Source organism: Clytia hemisphaerica, unplaced genomic scaffold, assembly GCF_902728285.1.
Source record: "Clytia hemisphaerica strain Z4C2 unplaced genomic scaffold, Clytia hemisphaerica genome assembly, whole genome shotgun sequence".
NCBI classification, from domain to species: Eukaryota; Metazoa; Cnidaria; class Hydrozoa; order Leptothecata; family Clytiidae; genus Clytia; species Clytia hemisphaerica.
This window is the reverse complement of record NW_027103309.1, coordinates 521,324-536,900: the sequence shown is the minus strand read 5'-3', so window position 1 is coordinate 536,900 and position 15,577 is coordinate 521,324. Positions and strand designations below refer to the sequence as shown.

General features: G+C 35.5%; 2 protein-coding genes across 2 annotated transcripts; both read left to right on the top strand.

The window, feature by feature from the left end:
- The first annotated feature begins 774 nt into the window (after positions 1-774).
- Positions 775-2,482, top strand: LOC136812876 (uncharacterized). The gene is made up of 2 exons (XM_067069406.1): positions 775-989; positions 1,576-2,482. The coding sequence occupies exons 1-2, from the start codon at positions 939-941 to the stop codon at positions 2,182-2,184; spliced, it is 660 nt and encodes a 219-aa protein (XP_066925507.1). The 5' UTR covers positions 775-938; the 3' UTR covers positions 2,185-2,482.
- A 3,728-nt stretch (positions 2,483-6,210) lies between these two features.
- On the top strand, positions 6,211-13,823 carry LOC136812865 (neuronal acetylcholine receptor subunit alpha-10-like). Its single transcript, XM_067069394.1, has 7 exons — positions 6,211-6,330; positions 9,368-9,473; positions 9,920-10,059; positions 10,753-10,907; positions 11,794-12,026; positions 12,213-12,425; positions 12,814-13,823. Exons 2-7 carry the CDS (start codon positions 9,404-9,406, stop codon positions 13,482-13,484), a joined length of 1,482 nt encoding a protein of 493 aa, XP_066925495.1. The 5' UTR covers positions 6,211-6,330; positions 9,368-9,403; the 3' UTR covers positions 13,485-13,823.
- Positions 13,824-15,577: the final 1,754 nt, after the last annotated feature.

Here is a 15,577-nt window from a genome sequence, read left to right as displayed (position 1 = left end):
TAATGGAATTCAAATCCCCTGTCATAAAAAAAAAATCGGAAAATCAATCCCTTTAGTTTCAGTCAGTTATTCATACCCCTCTGGCTGAAAAAATTATACGTGGTTTGCGAGAAGGGGGTAATGTATTTGTTACTAAGGATGTCGATCTTGATGAAATTTTTCCTTGTGTCAATTTCATTTTTGATCGTGAAATCAAACCGCATAATCCAATGATCATAACTGCGAATATAGTTAATATATCCCTTGTGTAGCAAACACATCCAAAACATAACGGATGAAGACGCTATGAATGTCAATTTGAAGGTATCCTGATAACAGATGACTATGATTTTCTTAAGCGCACGGTGGATCTCTGAATTTTCTTTACTGAATTTTAATTATATGAGGAAAGAACCTTGTTTCGCGCCAGATCTCAAAAATTGAACTTTTTTCCACGGTGTTCTATTTTAAACACGATCGCACAACTTTGTTGTCATTCCCAGTCGTTTGTAACGACACGCGGTCCTTGTAAATCGGGATAGCTTTGTTTTATATATTTCTTTAGAGCTTCAAAAAATCACCAGAAACACCAGAATTCTTTATAATATTTTTGTGAGACGTTCGCAGTTCTTTGAAATATATCATTTCAAAAATCTTTTCAAAAAATGGCGTAAAATTGGGGTTGAGAACAACCATCCCAAAATTCACACTTCAAACCTTTTTTCTATATCTATTTCTGCACGTTCTATATAATTCTTAACTCTCTTTCTATCTACATTTATACAATATTTTGACTACCTATTGTACAAAGGTCTTTATAAATATATTTTTGATCCAAACAAGGTGTAAAATAAGGCTTTTAGAGGGAGACAAGTAAATTTAAATCAAGATTCCGATAACACTGTTTTTAAAAGCCCACTTATTATTTGAATATTACTGTTGCTGGAATTTTTGATTTCATGGACACTATGCCTTGCTTAATTTTGGTGACTTCACTTCTGATTTTCACGGTAAGAACAGATCGATTAAATTTGTTAGGTTTTGCAAAAAGACTTTTACCCTTATTTTAAATACGACCCCTTGTACGTATATAATTGATCATTATCAAAACAAAATTAATCTTGATTCTTCTTTTTTGATTTCTGGTACTATTGAGATATTTGGAAGAATTTAACTTCTGAAGTTAAAATAAAAAATTAGTTTTAAGTAAGAAATTTTGTCGTTTTGACGAGTTCAATTAGATGGATGACCAAAAAAAGGTTAGATTTGGAGGAAAGTAAGGAAACTTTCTTACCATCAATTCAAAAGAAACTTGCTTAGCTTTGAGGAATCTATGAAACATTTTTATTTTGCGAACGGTGAAGAAAAAGAATGATGCTGGAAATATAATTTGGTATATTTCAGTCGGTACAACATTTGCCTTACAATCTAAGGGGTTGTGTGTTCGATCCCCGGTCACCGCCAATTCAGCGGATGAGTAGCTTAGATTGGGTAATCTGAGGTCTAGCGCAAATAGAAAAGGGGATAGACTCACTCCCAGCTCTGCCGACAGCCACCATATTAATATACTTACTTTACTTACTTATTGGTATTTAGGTTAGCACAAAGACTATCATGTTACCTTTCCAAGATTTCGAGGAGTCGATACAGCAACACGAGAAATTTCAAGACAAACCAGAAGATGCGATGAAAAATTTGAACGGAAAACTACCTTTTGGGGAACTCGATGCAGTGATAAATGACAAAATCTTAGATAAGAGGGAATCAAAAGAACCTTTCAAAGATACACCAGATAACATTCATATCTCTCCCAATGACCTTCGAATCAAGACTCACAACAAGTCGAAAAGAGAACCCGAGCTTGGCTTGGCCTCTGACGATGACCGAAATGGTTTAGAATTCCAAAGGAAATCGAACAGCAAGAACAACAATGAAGAAATTAAGCGTCAAATTCCCGAAGATATCAAACTCAAGAAGAGATTTGAGGAGCTGAGCAGAAAAACCAAGGCTGTTGATCCGTTCGCCGAAGATATGGAAGTAGAAAAGAGACACAATTGTTGGAGACGTCACTGGCAATGTTGGGTGCCATCAAAGAAGTGTAGAAACAACTACGAATGTAAATGTTGTGATCACCAGTGCATTGAAGGTATTTGTTGGTTTTCTTACCAGCATTCGCACAACTCCTGGTGGAAGAAAAGTGAATGAGAGTGGTACATCAAAAGTTGTTCCAATACAATATTTTTTGTATGTTATTAAATGTTAGATACTCGGGATACTGGAAGTTGTTTTAAAACTTTGAGTTGATATAAGCCGATAAGATACGAAGAATAAAAGTGTTTTATTAAAAAAATCAGTGTCTAGTGGAGTCTCCGTAATACGCATGGGGAACACAAATTTATTCGAGTTAATAAGGAAATTTCGAGTTATGGAGTAAAGTTTATAAGGCATTATTAACTGAAAGGGAACATAAAACTTTTTCGAGTTAAAGAGGCATTCGAGTTGTAGAGGTTCGAATTAGGGAGGCTACTAGCAACATTCGCATTCGCTTATAACTATTTCAAGACTTAAGTTTTTCCTTCTAGCCCATAAATCAAAAGTCTTTTGATCAAAAGGTGGACACTATAATCCGATTCCCAATGGTGTCTCTTAATTAGAGATTCCACCGTATTTGTACAAATTTTTGCATAAAGCATTCTTCTGTGTTTTTTCGAACACCCAAAGTTGGATTTAGAGGAAGAGTTTTATTCGAACACCACCTTCTCACAGACCCACTGGGACCTCTTCCCACTGGAAAAATTGGCCAAAACATCGTCCCCGGTGGAAAATTATCCTTCAATTTTTTTCCCCACTGAAAGTAATCATAAGAAAAACAATCCTCACTGCAAAATATTTATCATTTTTCTAATCCCCAGTGAATTTTCTTACTCCAAAGTAAAAGAATTGAACTCCTCAGCCATAAAAAATATGGGGAATATCAATCCCCATCGAGTTTTAGTCCGTTATTTTTATCCCCACTGGCTGAAAAAATCATACTGAGTTTTTGAGAAGGGCGTGTATTTGAAAATGTTGAATTTTAACATTACATTATGAGGATTATAATTTGGTTCAAGTTTTTTAACCTAGCCAGTAGGATAGTACGAGGGGAGTATACAATTGTTCTAATAAAAGCCACATAGTTTATGAAACAAGTAAAATTAAATCTTGTGTTGTATGAGAGACAAGTTTTGAACTATTTGAAATTATACACCTGCATCTCACAGACCCACTGGAACCACTTACCACTGGAAAAATTGGCCAAAATATCGTCTCCAGTGGAAAATTATACTCCAATTCTCGTCCCCACTGAAAATAATCAAATCAACCAATCAATCCTCTTTGCAAAATATTTACTATTTTTGCCATCCCCACTAAACTTTCTGACTTGAAAATAAAAGAATTAAAATTCCCAACCATAAAGAAGGGATTTAATCCGTTATTTTTACCCCCACCGGCTGAAAACCCCCACCGGGTCTGTGAGAAGGGGGTGTGAGTATGAAATACTTCTTCTGTAAGAATCAAAAACTATTTCTACTTTTTACATCCCTGTGTAACAGACCCGGTGAGACCCGCTGGAAAGTTTAGTCAAATTTCGTCCCTGGTGCTGAAAATAAGTTCCCTACAATTTCAACCTGACTGGAAATCTGACATTGTTTTCATCGGTTCAAAATTCAAAAAATTCAATAGAAAAAATTGCTCTCCATAGCAATCCCAACTGGATTTTTTGAACTGAAAACAATAGAATTTTGATACCCAGTGGGATTTCGAAAGAAATATTCATCCCTACTGTGGAAAGTTCTACTGGAAGGACTGCGAGCATGCTGCAGGACAGGGCTTATGATCAATATCTTCGGTATTGTATTGAACAGTAGCGTAGACAAGAGGGGCGCAAAATTTGTGTAGGAGAGCAGATTTTTATGTCGTAGTAATTATCTATTCATGATGTATAAAGACAACTACAGTGTTATAAAAATCTGCTCCCCTGTACAAATTTTACGCCTCTTGTCTACGTTACTGTATGAAATTTGAGTCTCAAATTAAGTGCTCAATTTATTTTTATGTTTTATGATAAAAACTGACTTTTTGGTCTTCATAAAATTGTTTTTACTGAGACTTTTACCAATTGATAAATAAATTCTTTCTGAAAGTGCTTTTAAATAAATCTTTGTAATAGCCAAGATAACCATGGTTGTAATGGAAGATATCTAACACCAAGAAAAAAGCTCAATAAGTCAGTTTCGATGAGAGATTATGGGAGACTTATGCCAAAACACCTTTTTAGGTTTCCTTATCCATGTTTTGTAGTACTTAGGATTATCTTTTGTGTTTTGAGGCTTTATAAGGAGGTTAATAAAAACTGATAAAACGATTCACAGCGGCTAGATCACACATTAGATATATCTGTTCCCCCCCAAGGTATTTCCTATTTTTCCTCTTTTTTAGTCCCGCTAAAGGTACGAGGGTCGAAAGTCGGGTGGCACACCCCCGTCATCTCGCAACCCTAGTACCCTCTTTCAGACAATATGCGAATGCGTCCGCTCTTAAAAAGCATTCTTTGTGGACATTAACAGAACCAATATATCATCCTCGGCATCACAGACTCCTTGAGATCTTCCACCACTAGGAAAATCTAACTTCAATCTAAGTCACATTTGAAGAAAATTCAGACATATTAGAAATAAAGTAAAAAGTCATATAGAGGGAACAAATTTTAGTACAAACTAAACCCCGTAGCAATAATCGTTTTATCATGTAGCGCCTATACTACTGTATTACACGCATTATAAACGACTCTAGTCTAAAGAAAAGTAGAATTCACTGTACAAAATTTTAAAAACCACAAATAATTTTTAAGTGGGTCCTGAGATCCTAAGGTCTCAATAAGCCTTGATAAGTTCATCTTCGAGAATATAAAGTTTTAATTCTGAATTTCGACATCAAAAGACTTGAGACCTTAGGATCCCAAAACTTTAGGATCTCCGGATCCAAAAGATCAAAAATGTTCTGAAACTATAGCCTTGTAGCCACTGAATCCCTTCCAAATTGAAATATCTTAGTGAAATAAGATTAGAATGCCGAAATCCCAATTCTCCTCCCAACTTAAAATCCTGAATAACGACAAAATACCCAATCTGCCAATTGTGAAGGATTTTGATTATTAACACTTATTAACACACTATCTCTGGGATTTTTTTATAATTTCACCGGGGAGTCAATTCTCTTTAGATTGGGAAAAACCTGGGAACGGAATTTTAAGTAGGGAAATACATTTTCTCACAAAGAGAAATTTAAGCTATTTTTTGCTTTGGGAGCAACTATTTTGCTGTTATCTTTCACCAGGTAGGCCTTCATTGCATTACTGAGCAAATAGCTTTCATAGGGTCAACGAGAAAGGGGTTTCTGACGATGACTGGCCTCTCTTTTACAGAAGATACCCAGTCCTGTATTTAGTGGTCTCAGGAATCGTCTCGTTAAAACTCATCTTCGCTATGGTTTATACTGTCTGCCAGCGTGCAATCAAAAGAGACACACAGTTTTTGAATCAAGTGTTTTAATCTGGCCATTAAACAGCCGTGGCACGTGTCCAAAGTCATGGACTAAATCCTCAGCCGGGATTTTGTACTTGGTAAAAAATGGTACTTGGAACCTTTTCGGAAAAGATCAAAGGATAGCGGAGAAATCTAGGGGGATAAAGAATGCCCTTTTCTACTTTCGTCTAGAAAGCTAAAGAAAAGGGAGCACTTTGGATCACCCTCGCCTGCAGTCGCAAACTTAATTTAAGGGTCATGTGATTATTCTAATAAGTACAATTCTACTTTTTTATAAAATCTTAATATTTTCTATCCAGCCGACAAAAAAGTGTGAAGTTTGCATGCGGGGCAAGTTCTACTTTCTTATTATTTTCATATTAAAATATGATAAGAAAGAATTTTTTTACTAAAGATTACATTATGATAATACCCACTGTTTTAAATTCTTAATGTTTATGAAAAATATTTTCAAATAAAATTCAATATTTTCCTCAATTTTTTGCAAAATTTTAAACAGTCAAAGCTTTCTCTTTTCTCTGAATATAAGCTGTTTTACCAGGCTAGGTGGTAAATTCCAGACAACGCACAACGGATGTAAAATTCAAATTTCATATTCTGAATGTAATAAGTGAAATTTTTTATTGAACTTTAAATGAGGAAATAGTAAAACACATGTCTTATTCATCTTCTTTAAGGCATCAAGGCAGAACATCTTCCGGGACTTCCGAAAGTTAACTCTTTCTAGTGGAAAACTAAAATTTTTGGGATTTTTTTCAAAGGCACGGTAGGTTCTTCTTCAAATACAATTTTCTCGATTTTGCCTACGAACCTGAAGCTAATTTCAAGATCAGCACTTTTTTGAATTAGGTCCTCCAACTAAAATTACCGGCAGCCGAAAGAATTGTTTATAAATGAAGGCATTTTAGATGGGCTTTACCGATAGAGAGTGAAGGAATGGACGAATTTAGATATTTAGTTGTATACAGTATACATCAAATACACCTCCCAGCTGGCACACAACGTTGTTTTAACGTTCAAATAACGTTATATGGACGTTGTGAATGTCACATGGACGTTGTTTTGACGTTGTGCACCGTCAGGGCTTACATATATAATGGTGGTAACGTTTTATTTTGGTGAACATGCTTCATATATTTTCGGGTACATTTTATCGTTGTTGACCAATTAAAGATGCCAATTTCAAAGTTAATGTCCAAGGAAACCTAAGATTTTCCTATTTGGCTGACCATACATTTTACCTTCATACCTTCTTCACTATGTAAAAAGGGTCAATCTGAAATTCAAGATTAGCTTAATATAAAATTGCTAAGTTTTCTCAGACACTAATTTTGAGATTTGCCCTTTTGATTTGTCAACGACGTTATACATTACTCAAGTTTGACCCTATGAGATATGTGGGCTACAATTTAAAGATATTCTTTGTTTTTTCTTTTGTATAAGAATGCTGTGTAAGCAAAAATGGTAAATGTGAGTGGATTTCCAAATTTAGTATGACTGGGATTGTTTCCAAATGTGGGGATTTATTTTACCTATTGAAATCACGATTTGTTTAAGATTTCAATTTTTTCCAGACTTTTTAAACATGGTCATGGTATACAATTTTAACTTTTGTTTGTGGTTCCGCATAAGATAATTGTGCTATCTTAGAAAAATATGCGAACACCCCTGTCTCACAGCCCCGGCGAAACATTTCCCCCACAGCGGGGATAAAAATTTCTATTGAAATCTTAATGGGGATAAGAATTCTATTGTTCAAAGATTAAAAAATCCAGTGGGATAGTTTTGTAGTGCAATTTTTAAACATTGAATTCGAATGGGGTGAAATTCTAGTCAATTTCCCAGTGGGGCTGAAATTCTAGGGTATTTTTCCCACCGGGGACGAACTTTTTGCTAAACTTTCCAGTGGGACTGGGGTCCCAGCGAGTCTGTGACACAGGGGTGTATACGATGAGGAAAAAATTAAAAGGGAAAGTATTTTGATCCAACTTTAATACTTTCTGGACCTTTCATTAAATAGTCTGAAGCTTAGGAACATTAAGGCTATTACTTTGGAGTAAAATCCTTTATCCAATGGCTTATGGGATCATATAACCCTCATCCTGAGGAATATGAGAGAAGGGGGCAGATTGTGAGGCCAGATAAAGAGATATGGGGATGAAAAAATATTAAATTTTTTTACGGTTCTTTATTAAGAAATTTCTATGATGATTGAAACTATATTCAATTAGGACCCGTCTGTTAAACTAAACTTTTAGTTATTAGGAAACTAAAAGACATTACTCAAAAGAACCTTTAGAGATCTTATTTAAGGTTTCTAATGTTTTGAAATTTTTATTTGGCTTTTTGTGTTGTTGTTGTTTGCGCGAGGTTGAATACCAACAATTTGAAGATCAACGTGGAAAAAATATTTTTTTTGAGGAAATATAATATAACACTTATTTATGAATTTTACCTATTTCTTTTTGTACGTGAGAAAATGCGATAGATAATTTGAGTAACTTTTGTTGTTTTTGGTCTTGTTTTTATACCAAAACAACGGATGTCTAGGATGAGAGATTGGTATTTAACAATATTCTTAATATTCTAAGGGCGTTGAACAGTATGGTTTAAAATTTCTTCGGGTTTTATGAATTAATTCTTTGTTGATTTTAAATGACTTTGCAGCGAAAAGTTTGACTTCCCGTAAGCGATTAGTCTTTTTAACAACAATGTACTCCCCTGTCTCCGGAGTTAGTAGATAGGTTGTTTCGATCTTTTTATAAGGACTAATAAATTATGTTGATAGTCGGCTATTCTTTTTTTTTTCGGTTATTAGAGCCCAAAAAATATTCTAAGACTGACTAAACTAAAACTGTTGATTTTATCTGAACAATTAAATTGTTTGCTCCCTTCATTTGAATAGTGTTTTCAAAGACATTGTTTCGCTCCCCCTCCCCTCTGCGGACCTTCAATTCAGGCAATCACGCAATGTTTTTTCGAAATTTACGCAACTTTTGATCACGCAAAGCTTTCCAATTCACGCATCCACGCAAACTTTTTTTAATTTTCTCGCATTCACGCAAACTGCTTGGGGGGGGGGGGCTTTGATAGATCGGATAAGTTTCTCGCATTTGCATCGTGTGATTTTGATTTACCCTTAAACTCTGAAAAGTTTAAATTTACACGCCATTATCTTGACAACGATTGCTCAGGCCAAACTTATCAATAATATAATAATAAGACAATAATTCATAATTCAAGATAATTCAGATTTTTAGTTAAATCAATGAATGGGAATGTTTTAAATATCGCTGAATCAGCTTTTGGCTTCAATCAAAATAAACATTTAGGTGATCAAAATTTATTTTTTATATCTGGTTGCTAGAAATTGTTTATTTTTAATGAGAAAATGTTGTATCCAAGATAGTGAGAAATCTCTGACGAAATTCTTACGGCTTGAAAAGTGAAACAGTGATGTTCTTTTGTTTTGCTTCTTCTGTGGGTCTGTGAGATAGGGGCGTATTTTTGAGTAGAGTCTCAACGGTGCGTATGATCGGCTAGAAAAACAACATAAAATAGAATTCTAATAAGTTTCTAATTACTTTCTCGAGTGTATGTCTTTGCTCAAGGCGCGAGCTCGCTATTCGAGTGTTGACGTTTAGAAACCCTAAACTCTACGAATCACAATAAAAAAAAATTTACATTGAAATCCAGAGAGGTGTCACATAAATATGACGCACGTCACAAGGCGTTATCCTTCTATAAATGATTCAAAATAAATTTTTCATCATTTGTAAATTTAGTCATCTTTTTTTATTTAGAAAATAAAATCTACCATCATCGATAAAGTTTCAATTATGTTTGGGTTTGCAAAGATTAACTATCTATTGATCAATATCTTACTGGTCAATCTGCCAATATCATACAGTAAGTGTTAATAATCATATTTGAGAAAGATGTCTTTCATATTGGAGAGCATTGTGCGAATCTCTAACTATCAAGCACTATCAAGAGTAAAAAAATGAGTGCTTGGTGTGTGCGTGTGGCAAAGTATCTTTTTAACAATGTAGAAATATCCCTCTAAACGGTTACAAAAACCAACCTGGTATAGGGTCGACTTTTGGTTATTTCGGACAATTTTCAGTGTGGAACTAAGAATTCCAATTTTTGTCTACTTTTAGTCAGTTTTTCAGGGTGAAAACTGTAAAATTTGGTGATTTTTCGTTCTGACAGAGTCCCAAATTTACCAAACAATCATTTCTGACAGGGTCCACTCTTCAAACTCTGGCAGGAGATATCCTGTCCAATGTTGGAATCGCATTCGAAACAGTACCGAAACAGGGGTGTTTTAATGTTAATTTTATGTTTTTCAGTATCGAGTTCACGCAACGGAGAATCTAGACTAGTGGAGGATCTTTTTCGTAACTATAACAAGGAAGCCAGACCTGTACTCAACGATTCAACAATACTTACCCTCAATCTTGGTATAGCTCTCCATCAACTAATCGAAGTGGTAAGGACATTATATTCTATGAAGTACCGCAAGTTGGTCTAATGTCAACATCCCTCGTGTAATTCCGCCATTCTTCTGAGAGATTTAAGGGAAGGTCGGAATCACTGATTGAAAAAAATATGTTTTCCCCTCTGACCGCTAAATAGAGATAAGCTATTCCGACCTTTTTATTATTCCCAGGTTTAAGAAGGGTGACGGAATTAGATGAGAAATGTTATGGTATGCTAGACACTTGACTCAATTTTATCATCATTATTGGAAGAAATAAGTAGAAAAATACAAAAAAAATTATAGGACGTTCAATTTAACCCCCTTTAACCGCAACCCTTTAGTTTATTGTTAATTGTTCATTAAAAGAACTACAGTTGACACCCTCTAATTCGATTTTCAGCGGAAATTGGATTTCCATCGAGTGCGTTTCGAATAGTAGAGCGTCGTTCAGGAGAATTTATTGTTGACTGTGACTTTCAATATTATCGAATAATGAAGTGTATCGAATAGTAGAATATCGAATTAGAGAGCGTCAACTGTAATTCACAAACAATAACATACCGTTCAAATTAACAGCAATTAACATTTGTTGCCAGCTCTCTTCCCAGCTGACACACGTCGTTGTTTCAACGTTCATATAACGTTATATGGACGTTGTGAACGTTAGATAAACGTTGAAACAACGTTCGTAACAATTTTTAGAAAGAAAAACAAGAATACTTTGCAATCAGTTTATTCGTTCGTCAACTATGGACGGATGAGAACTTGGTATGGGATCCAGCCAATTACAGTGGTGTTGAAACCATCAATGTATCACCAAGACAAGTCTGGTTACCAGACCTGGTATTGTACAATAAGTAAGTTTTCGTAGCCTCCAATTGCCGCACGGGCATTTTTTTCCCCGTTTTACCACCCTAAAACAACCGTCCCAGTCTTTTTTTCGCACGAATAGACAATAGAAAAAGTTGTAAAAAAAGGATTGGATCGAGTTTAGGGGGGTAATTAAATGATAAAGGAGCACGCTCCTGACCGCACGACTACGGTTGAAAAGGTGTATTACGTTATGTATAAATTTCCCCACGTGGTCTTGATGTCACAGGACGAATAGGACGAGTTTACCAGGGGACATTCAGGTCAAAAGTTCGTGCCTATGAGAAAATTTATGCAAACAAACCCCCTCCCCAATCCTTATGCAAAGCCCTAGACTCGATGTCCCAGGGGATAGGGACAAAAAGTTTCCGAAAGAGGAATGGCGTCAAAAGGTAGTGTCTATGAGAACATCATTGCAACAAAAAGACCGTAGATTAATAGAAAAAGTTCAAAACAAAGAAACATAACTCTAAACATTTGGCGTCCATCTACCTAGCAAAATCCAGCCTAATCTATCTAATCTAACCTATTACCCTAGGCTGCAAGCTGCAGTACCGTTCTTCGGGGGGGGGGAGGTACTTAAGCTAAAATGGGTACGGGATGTGCAGCTGGTCAAGGTACCTTTTTCACTTCCATGAGACCAAGGTAGGGTCGCAAAAACACAAAAATAGAAAAAACAGTCCCTCATAGGGTGCTTTTCTGTCGGAACTTGGAAAAAATTTTGGAATTTTAGTCCCATTATTCAGGGTCACTTTTTTCAAAAAACGACTCCCACGTAGTTTCCGTTTTTCAAACATCAGCGCGTCGGTCGGCAAGGGTAGTACCCCCGGTCCGTTTTTACTTGTTGTAATGGTATAAAATTTCATAATTTAGTGTTGACGAAGACAAATCATTTGGTGGCAGTTTAGATCAGCTGAACAATCGAGTCATCGTTAGGAATGATGGTTCCATTAAATGGCTGACACCTGCCATCTTCCGTGCAAAATGTGGAATGAATGTCGAATTTTTCCCTTTCGATACACAAATTTGTACGCTAAAGTTTGGTAGTTGGACTTATAATGGTTTTCAAATTGATCTAAAAAATTTGACTCGTGATGTTGATTTTGGTGAGTTTGAATGTCGCTGTCCGTGATTTTGTATGTCCGTCTTTGAAAAATCAGCGCCTTGCCAATTCAAGTTCCTTTTGGAAAAAAATGTACCCTGTAAAAATCAACCAGGATAATCAATAGCTATGTCGCTTGGCCTTCATGCCGATTTGACCTCTTGCTTTAATTTCAACTTTCTCATTTCAGCCTCTTATTCCAAGCATTCAGAATGGCTTATCACCGACGGATACTTACGTCGAAACGTAGTGACGTATACGTGTTGTCCGGAACCTTTTCCCGACGTAACTGTAACCTTAACATTGAAACGAAGATCATTATTTTATCTGATGAATCTCATCTTCCCGATGGTTGTAATCAGCATGTTGACAATGTTATCTTTTTATCTGCCAGCTGAATCAGGTAACTACGATCATGGTCAAAATAAATCGGGATTTCTGAGTATTTCGTCGTTTTTCAAAATTTCAAGTTTTGCGAGAATCGCAATTTCAGCCCTTCCACTTCTTATGTTATTGAGGGGGTTATTTGGGAAGGGTTTATCGGCTTTCAGGCTTTCTTCTAAGCCTTATTGGACCATTTTTGAATTTTTAGATCTTAAGATCCCAAGGTCTTATGTCTTAAGTCTCGTGTTAAAACTCTAATGATACATTAAATTGTAATTCAACCTTTCGTCCTGAGTTATAACCAAATTTATGAGTATGTATAAATTTGTATAATCAGCAATATATAGTGTTTGAAGTCTGCAGCTTAGGAACAATTAAACTCATCATTAGTTTATTCATTTTTGCAGGTGAACGAATCGCACTTGCTATTACCTTACTGCTCGCCATGACTGTTTTCATGTTGATCGTCGGTGAGATCATACCTCCAACATCTGACAGTGTTCCTCTTGTCGCCACCTTTTTCAGTGCTGTCATGTTGGAAATGGTTCTTATGGTTGTCATACTATGTTATGTTCTAAAATTCCATTTCAAGACCAAGGAAGATGAGATGCCACGCTGGATGAGACGCCTGATCCTTGATAACTTGTCCTACAGTTTGGGAATTCGTCCTCGATCAAAAAAGAAAGAAAAAACAGAGGAAACCTTAGGAGATAAAGTGAAAACAGTCCTTGAGTTGAAATCGATTAATAGGACAAATGGGATCGGTACCGTAACTGTAGTCCAAAATGGTGTCCTTACAAAACATGGCGGCGATATAAACAAAACATTTGAGAATTGCTTTATGCATCAAAATGTTGATTCAATGAAAGATTCTGATGATAACAGTACAAGATATTTGGGTCAAAAGTTGGATATTTTCCTGGAGAAGCTATTGTTAGATGAAGAAGATGCCAAAGCAAAGGAAGAATGGCGAATATGTGCAATGACCATCGACAGGTTGTCATTATACATGTTCGGAATCATTTTCGTGGTCACCTCATTGAGTATCTTTCTCAAAGCACCTGAGTACGTCGCTTGAAATTTGGGACAGTATATCAAAGATGTAGAATGAGCTTTTCCAGAAAAAAACCGTATACCCCCTTTTGATGAGGTTCAAACTTTTGTGAATGCTGAAATCTCTTGGAATTTTTGGTAATTTGAGGCTTAAACCTTTCTGGAGTTTTAAATTTTTGAAGAGTTACCCTCATGGAGTTCCGGCTTAATTGACAGATTTTTATATGTCCCTATATGGAATTCCGGCACACGACAAAACCTAACCCCTTGAGACGGAGCTGGACATCCCCAGAAGACGGTATACGGTTTGTATTCTCTGGAAAAACCCAAGCTATACTTTTACTCTTATGTTCTAAATAAAGGGGGAGGGGGTTCGAATAAACGGGGGGGGCGTTTATTTGGAACCTAAGAGTAAAAGCTCTTGTAGGAGAATGAAGAACTGCTTCTGTAAATCGGATCGGAGAAAAGGCGAGTCTTAAACCTTTGTTCAAGAATGAAGATTTAAATTTTTGGCGGACCTTTGATGAATTGACATTGATCTGTAACGTTTACAGACATCCACATAATATTTTTGGATGATGCAGAATTTTCTGCTTTGACTTATGAACTGCGAAACAAACTCAAATCGTACCCTAAATGAACTCTAAATGAAGTCATTTATTAACCAATTATCAATAGTTGTTTAAAATTTTACCTAATATTAATTCCTTGTGTGTTACATAAAATGTAATTTTATTTATTTTTATTTACAAATTATAACTTATCATTAGAAATCATAATTTTTATAAAATGTAGAAAGAAGCAAATTTATCATTAAAAGTTAAAAATCCAACAGGGTAATCTCTGTCGAAGAAACATCATTTTTTGGAAACTTCTATGTTCATTCGGAGAATATTCGTGGAATCGATATAACCAACGATTAACTTGTTTTTTTGCAAATCGTTCTATTGTGGTTCTCAAAGAAAGATTGAAAAGTTTGTTTGAATCTTTGTAGAAAATTTTAAATGCGACTTTCATCCAATATTGTGATACTTTGATTCCATACTTAAAGGAAGGCCACTACGATTTTCTAGGGGAGAGTAGGGCTTTGTCAAGATTGTGAAAAAACAATAACTCAAGAGCCTACGGAAACTTTAATTTGTTCGAGTTTAAGGAAATTTCGAGTTATAGAGACCGGTTTATAAGGCATTGCTAACTGACGGATCAGCAAACTTGCTTGAGTTAAAGAGACACTTGAGTTATGGAGGTTCGAGTTATCAAATTTGAGGAAATTGATAGATATGTTCATTGCGTATAACGATTATCTTAACAACACATTGATAAACGCCTCAAATTTCAAACAAAGAAATATATATTGAAACTTATATGTTGGAGATGAACAGATTGGTTTAAAAGAATTAGTATGAAAGTGAGTGTTCCTGTAGGAGTAGTTGAATTCTCAAAGATCTCATATTTCCTGATGAACATGATTAAAAATTTCCAAAATTATTAATCGAATAATCTGAGAACTTTCTTGATAAGGATTTATTAAGGATATTGAACCAGGGATATTGCAAAATCTTGTATCATTGGATTAATTTGTGAAATCAATAGATATATGATTTTACCAGCAATCCAAAGACTTGGAAATCCAACTCCCTGATCTTCAGCCAAAACAATACACCCCTGTCTCACAGCCCCATCCCCCCAATGGGGATAGAAATTCTATTGTTCCAAGGTTAAAAAAATCCAGTGGAGATGGTTTTGGAGTGCAGTTTTTAAACATTGATTTTCGGATTGGGATGAAATCAAAGTCAATTTCCCAGTGGGGCTGAAATTCCCGGGTATTTTTTTGTCAAATTTTCCAGTCCAGCCGGGTCTGTGATACAGGGGTGTAACAATAGTTGTACGAGTTCTCAGCACAAGCACGTTGGAGAAAGGAAAGAAATATGTTTACCGTAAAATACGGCCTTTTTTCCAAAAGTTCGCTTAGCATTACGTAATTGTAGTACTCCTAAAAGAAGGGATTTTGCGCTTCCTTTTCTAACCTACTATTATGGTACACATAATCGTGACCAGGCTAGAAGCTATAGATACCTAAGATTATTTACACGTTTTTTCATAAGAACATCCAAAAAA

Coding starts and splice junctions, on each gene's coding strand:
- LOC136812876 (XM_067069406.1), top strand. CDS start 939: ATGGACACTATGCCTTGCTTAATTTTGGTGACTTCACTTCTGATTTTC. Junction 990..1,575: donor CTTCACTTCTGATTTTCACG/GTAAGAACAGAT, acceptor ATTGGTATTTAG/GTTAGCACAAAGACTATCAT.
- LOC136812865 (XM_067069394.1), top strand. CDS start 9,404: ATGTTTGGGTTTGCAAAGATTAACTATCTATTGATCAATATCTTACTG. Junction 10,060..10,752: donor TCCATCAACTAATCGAAGTG/GTAAGGACATTA, acceptor AACAATTTTTAG/AAAGAAAAACAAGAATACTT. Junction 10,908..11,793: donor GACCTGGTATTGTACAATAA/GTAAGTTTTCGT, acceptor TTCATAATTTAG/TGTTGACGAAGACAAATCAT.